Source organism: Pogona vitticeps, chromosome 1, assembly GCF_051106095.1.
Source record: "Pogona vitticeps strain Pit_001003342236 chromosome 1, PviZW2.1, whole genome shotgun sequence".
In the NCBI taxonomy this organism is placed as follows: domain Eukaryota; kingdom Metazoa; phylum Chordata; class Lepidosauria; order Squamata; family Agamidae; genus Pogona; species Pogona vitticeps.
The window spans coordinates 267,989,891-267,995,890 of NC_135783.1; the positions used below are offsets into that span (position 1 = coordinate 267,989,891).

Here is a 6,000-nt window from a genome sequence, read left to right on the forward strand (position 1 = left end):
CACTAAAACATCTATGGGTGGTGAATAACTTCTGTGACAAACATGAACATAAATTCCTGTTCATCAGGAAATATATTGGAACATGCAGTGTATTTGTTTGTTGCATAATTCAGACTATGCAGACGTAGCTGGTTTGTTAGGCCTCTCACTTTGTAACTATATCTTTCATGGCCAGTACTGTACTATAAAATTTCCCATGTGGCAAGATGAAAAGGACACAGAGCAAATTTCTTAAAAGGTTTGTATTCTTATCTATATTCTTATCTGCTACATCATTTTTTCACCTTCTTTGCATCTGATTCTTTTCTAGGCTAAGGAACATACGTTACGGCTTCAATACTGTGCTTGTGATCCTCATCTGGCGTATTTTCATTGCAAGGTCACAAATGGCAAGAAACATCTGGTATTTTGTTGTCAGCCTGTGTTACAAGTTCCTCTCTTACTTCAGAGCATCCAGCACTATGAGATACTGAAGATGACAGTTCTAGCATTAGGACATCTATGCACATGGTGGTCTAATGGCACAAAGCCGTATAATGTACCTACTCATCTTGTCTTTTGTAAAAACACAAACTATTAGATCTGGATTGTGAAATACAGTACATGTGATGCTTAATTGTGTATTTCTGTGAAGATTATATGGCTGGTACTGGATCATTTTGTCATTAGACAAATATGTAGGTTAAATATCCAGACAGATTCACTATCTATGTATGAGGAAACCCTTTAGGCCACTGACCAGTGTAACTGTGCAATTCTGGAATGCATTGAATTAAAATCTGCCTTAACATAGTAAACTTAATTTTTATTGCAAATAAGCGCATTTAGTTAAGGTGAACAAATTACTGGCTTAGATGGTAGATCTATTTATTTGAACCTTTTAAATTGCGATGAGTTTGTCTGATTAATCTTATGAGAGATAAGTCTTTGTAAATTATTGTAAGTTGTTCATTCTCTTTATCATATTTTTCTCACTTCCTTCTTAGTGATTTGAAGGATGTAATTAAGATTACCAAAAGATGTTAACCATAATAATAATTTGTTTGATCTACTCTTGAAAATACACCTACTGACCCAGATTGGCTCATAGGAAATTGAACTAATTAGCCTGACCACAGTGTATGTCCATGCAGCATCAGAATACGCAGCTGAACATCCCCCCTCATCCCTCCTCACAAATGCTTTTTATACTCCCCCAAATTGAAGATGTAAAGGATCTGCTTGTATGATCAAGAAATGGTCAGATCCGTTAAAGATACAGGCAAGGGAAATATGCCATTACAGATAATGAGAATTTTTCAAAAATGGCAAAGAAATCAGGAACTTTAAAAACTGAGATTCAGAACATCAAATTGTTTAAGAAATTTTACACCTTCACTAAGCGAAATATGCTTCCCTGCATGGTTTGATTTGGCAGGAAAAATGCATTTACAAAATTCCTTGCTAAAAGATAGGCTTGATAGAAATAGGCCAGAATCATGCTGGGAAAATGCAGAGTGGAAAGGCAGTCGTGCAAGTCTTTTTTTCTTTTGTGTACTGTCCTTTGTATTACCTCATCAGGAATGGAACTGGGTAGTTTGCCTGAAGGATAGGCTGCTGGAGAAAGGGAAATGGGGTATGATTGGCCTTGCATGCAAAATAAGATTTTGGCCATAATACTTTAAAATAGCCATTTAAAGCTGAGCTATAAAAAAATTCTGTGTTAACATTAGTGGAATTTTTATATAGAATTGACCACATACATCTGTTTGACACAGGAGTAAACCAACTAACTTGTACCACGCCTTTTAAAAAATTAATATGCCTAAGTTAATTGTGAACAAATCCTTGATGAATCATACAAATGTTTTACACAAGGCATATGTCATTCTAGTTCCACAGGCAAAGCTGCTTTTGCAACTCTGGAAATCTGTCCTGCAAGGTTGCATTTGACTTTAGAGAGAGAACCTCATTGTTGATGATTCTCTGAAGTGCTTAACTGTATGGTGTAATTTAAAAAAAGTGTATAATCTTTCCAGAGATACAAAATGTTACATGGTCAAGGACCACACCATTAAGAAGTGTGTGAGACTGGTGTGACACTGGTAGAAATATAATAAATTGTGGGTTCTGTGTTTTTTTTTTCACTTGACTGCAATATTCCTACTATATGTTGTTACAGCTGCTCCCTGACTTGAAACTTGACATTTGGCATGTTGTGGACTTAATTTTGCACAAGATGCCTGGAACCCAAGAAGCTACCATGGAATGTGTGTATATGTGTTTGTGTGCGTATACATGTGTGTGAACTTGGTGAGAGAAACAATTACAAAAAAGCTTAGATTTTCATTTTAGGCAGTCGTTTTTAGCTCTATACCTTGTTTTTATGAAACAAATACTTGCTATCCACTTAAATAAATGCAGCTGAGAAAACACTGCTACTGTCCATAATACCAAAATATATCTGATGATTAACTAATGGATTCCTAAGATATTAGTTCAGTATGAATGGTTGCCTAATGTTCTTGTGCAACAACAACATGCTGTATCACAAAAATTTCTAGAGTTCCACACAGATCTGGCTGCTGAAGGCATTTTCTTAAATCTAGCAAGTGTTGCTAGTCATAATAATGTTGCAAGTATGTTTTTCAGACTTCTTAATTTTGAATACTGTACTATCCATATATATGAGTGTTAGTCTAAGAAGTCTCATTGGTTTTAAGAATCTGTCAGTCATAAATGAAGGAAGAACATTCAGAAGATCACTTAGTAGGAGTGCCGGAATTTAAAATTTGGGACCATAGGAAGAACTTTACAATGGAGTTTTCTTCTATAGGAACATTCTGGCAAGAAAATTTTAAATCGTAAGCTTTTTATAAACTAGAAATATTGGGTGCCTTTGTTTGTAAACCAAAAATAAAAATAAGCCTGAATATGATCTTTGTTGAATTCATCAAGTTTATTTTAATTGCCCAGAAATTTTAACTGAAAACATCATATGCTTTGAAGTAGACATTAATATGTTCTGTACTTTGAATAGATAGCAGTAAGACTTTTCTAAGTGTTTTTAGTATTCTACACAAGAAAAGCAACCTATATATCATGGCCAGTTTTTCTTGTTAAGCTCAACAGGTGTTTTTTAATTTCCATCTTGAAATGATAAAATCAGTGCCAGTGTAACTATTATATTTCTTAAGCAAGTGGAAAAAGTTAACCAATTACAATGTAATTGTTACCTTACTGCATAAAGGATAATTCTGTGCATTTTTATTCAAAGTAAGTCCCAGTGAGTTAATTGGTACCAACATCTGGTAAAAACCTATAGAACAACATATTTCTTTAGCACTTACTTTGTTTCAGAAAATTTTAGACCTTTACGTGCAACAAATTCAATTTATTTAATCTTTTTAAATCTTCTGCGGTAAGAGTAAGGTGCAATGTCAGTCTTAATATATGATAGCTTTGCACAAAAAATGTGTAACTGCTGTGTGCCATATTCAGGTCCTGTAGGGCTCAAAAAAAGAGGTGCAGTCATTTTCTCTTAGATACTTCAACTTAACTTGTAGTATTAAAATTAGCAGAAACCGCCACTTCTTCCTTGTTGTTAAAATGCAAGCAACCAGACTGACCAAGGGTTAGATTTTGATTCATGAATGAATCAAGCATTTTCTACTGTTCTGCATTATCTTGTTATCCTACTCACAGTTAATCTTTTGCTTTAAATTATGATGGTATAGAACTACTTTATATGGTCTGATATGTGAAGGCTTTATATCTGATTGTCCAAATTTAAAGTAATATAATGGACAGAAATGAAACAGTTAAGTCATCTGCATCAAGTGATCATGTTTACATGCCATGGAATGGGATATATGATGGCAGGATTCTTCAGTTATCACCAGCCCTTGATCACATAGAATTAAAAGCAGACAAATATGTAATATGCCTATTGTATATCATGTTATTAAAGTAGAAGACACTTTTCTACAGAAAGGTTTTGCAGTTTTCCCTCTGGGATGGAACAGGAAAATACTAGTAAAGTTCTTTTAGAATTATGTTTCATAGTCACAGAGCAGTGACTGAGAAAAAGATCATTAATAAGTGTATTAATAGAATTATGTCCAGATTAAGAGAAGTAATAGTACTTCTCTACCATCCTTTTATCAGTTTCCACTTGGAATACTTTATCCAGTTCTCTGCACCAAGAGCATAAGGGTATTGACAAGTCAGAACATGTCCAGAATAGGAGGGCAAATGTTGAAAGATATGGAAACTGAGCCTGTGAGGAATGTATGAAGTTGTATGCTTCTCTCTGTGAAGATTGAGAGGTGATATACTTCAAATGTTTAATATTACTACCATGCAAAAGATGGTGCAGTCTTGTTTTCTTTGGAGTGTGAGAACTTAATTGGAATCAAATTGTAAGAAAGGAGATTTTGACTAAACATTAGGGACAACTTCCTCATGGTATCATCTGTTCAGCAATGCAACTGCCAGCTCAGAATATACTGGACTCTCCTTTGCTGAAGGCTTTAAAACAGTAATTAGATGGCTATATGGGAAGGATGCTTTATCTTTGGATTTTCTGTACTAGCAGGGGTTGGATTAGATCACACCTGGAGTCTATTTCAGTTCTAATTATATGCAAACATTTTGTGAAAGTCTTGCATGAGCACATAGTATCAGAAATAAATTTATCATATAGGAGGAAATTTCTAAGTCGCGGCTTTTAAGATAAAAACTACACTATAATTCAGTCAAAAAGAAAATAACTGAAATTCTTAGCACCTGAAGGAAGATTACTATACTAAGGACTCCAGGTACCATCACATATTAGTATTCAGGCCTCATGCTTGTTCTCAGATAACCCATGTCAAACTACTTTACCCTTGGTATTAACAGGAAAGGCTTCTAAACAGACTGTCTTGATACCTGTCGTGTAGTTAACATGGTTCAGTATTGTAGCTATCCCAAACTCACTTTGTTTCTTATTCTCTCCTGAACAAGAAAAGATGTATTAACATTAATGTCAACAATGTCAAAATACTGGTTATGTGTGAGTTACGAATAAAAGATTGCACCAACAATTGATTAAAGATTTAACTGGAATTGTTGCCACTTTTCATGTTGACATCTTAAAATGTCACAGTGCTGATGTAACTGAGCTGCCTTCCAATTACTGAGTAACTGCAAGTTCTTCGTGGCCTCTTGAATGCACACTAATGGGTTAAGTCTGTGCATGCGCAGAGGCCACAGATATCTGGAGCTAACAAGATTGCTAGGACCGCCCCGCCGACCCCACGTGGTCCGCCCGTTCTAGCAGTTACCTTAGTTCCTTTTCTCTCCACTGCTGCACGGTCTCTTTCAAAGGAGCTCTCTTCTTTTCACTGTGGAAAACAACGAAACGGATTGTCGATCGCTGGTTCTTCCCCTTTCTCCTTGTTAAAAAAACCCTCTAGATTGTTCAGTTTAATTAGAAACCATCCACGCCCCCCTTTTCCCCGTTTCCCACCTTTTATGGCCCCTAAAGTCTCATTTAAAACTTGCCCCTCCTGTGATAAGAAGATCCCCACTTTGGATGAACACAGACTTTGCCTGATATGTTTAGGGGAATCTCATCGTCCTGAAACTTGCAATCACTGCAAAAACTTCACCAGACAGGCACTTAAACTCAGAGAATTTAAACTTAGGGCTGCTCTCTGGGAGAAGTCTCTTAGACCTCCCACTATGTACACTACAGTGTCCACTCAGCGCTCTACGGTCTCCCCTCTCCCGATGCCCTCATAGTCTCCAAGACCTAAGGTGTCAAAGAGAAAATAGAGCACCCATGGGACTGCACTTTCTAAACCAAAGGCAAAATAATCTAAATCCAAAAATCCCAAGCCATTGTCTCCAGCGTGCCAGCCCTCTCCTCTCATCCCTCTGACTGAGGAAAACCTAGAGGACGACCTGGTACCCTGGTCTGAAGACCCCGATGCAGATTCATTCCTCTCCGTCCTTAGCACCATTAGAACCGGCTCC

General features: G+C 36.4%; 1 protein-coding gene across 8 annotated transcripts in view; it reads left to right on the forward strand.

Moving 5' to 3' along the window:
• Positions 1-5,066, forward strand: part of FAR1 (fatty acyl-CoA reductase 1) — a 55,430-nt gene extending 50,364 nt beyond the window's left edge. For all 8 annotated transcript variants that reach the window (XM_020797185.3, XM_078383973.1, XM_020797186.3 and 5 more), the window contains exon 12: positions 311-5,066. In XM_020797185.3, coding sequence (XP_020652844.1) covers positions 311-473 — 163 coding nt within the window. In that variant the 3' untranslated portion in view covers positions 474-5,066. The remainder of the gene's footprint in view (positions 1-310) is intronic.
• The last annotated feature ends 934 nt before the right edge of the window (positions 5,067-6,000 follow it).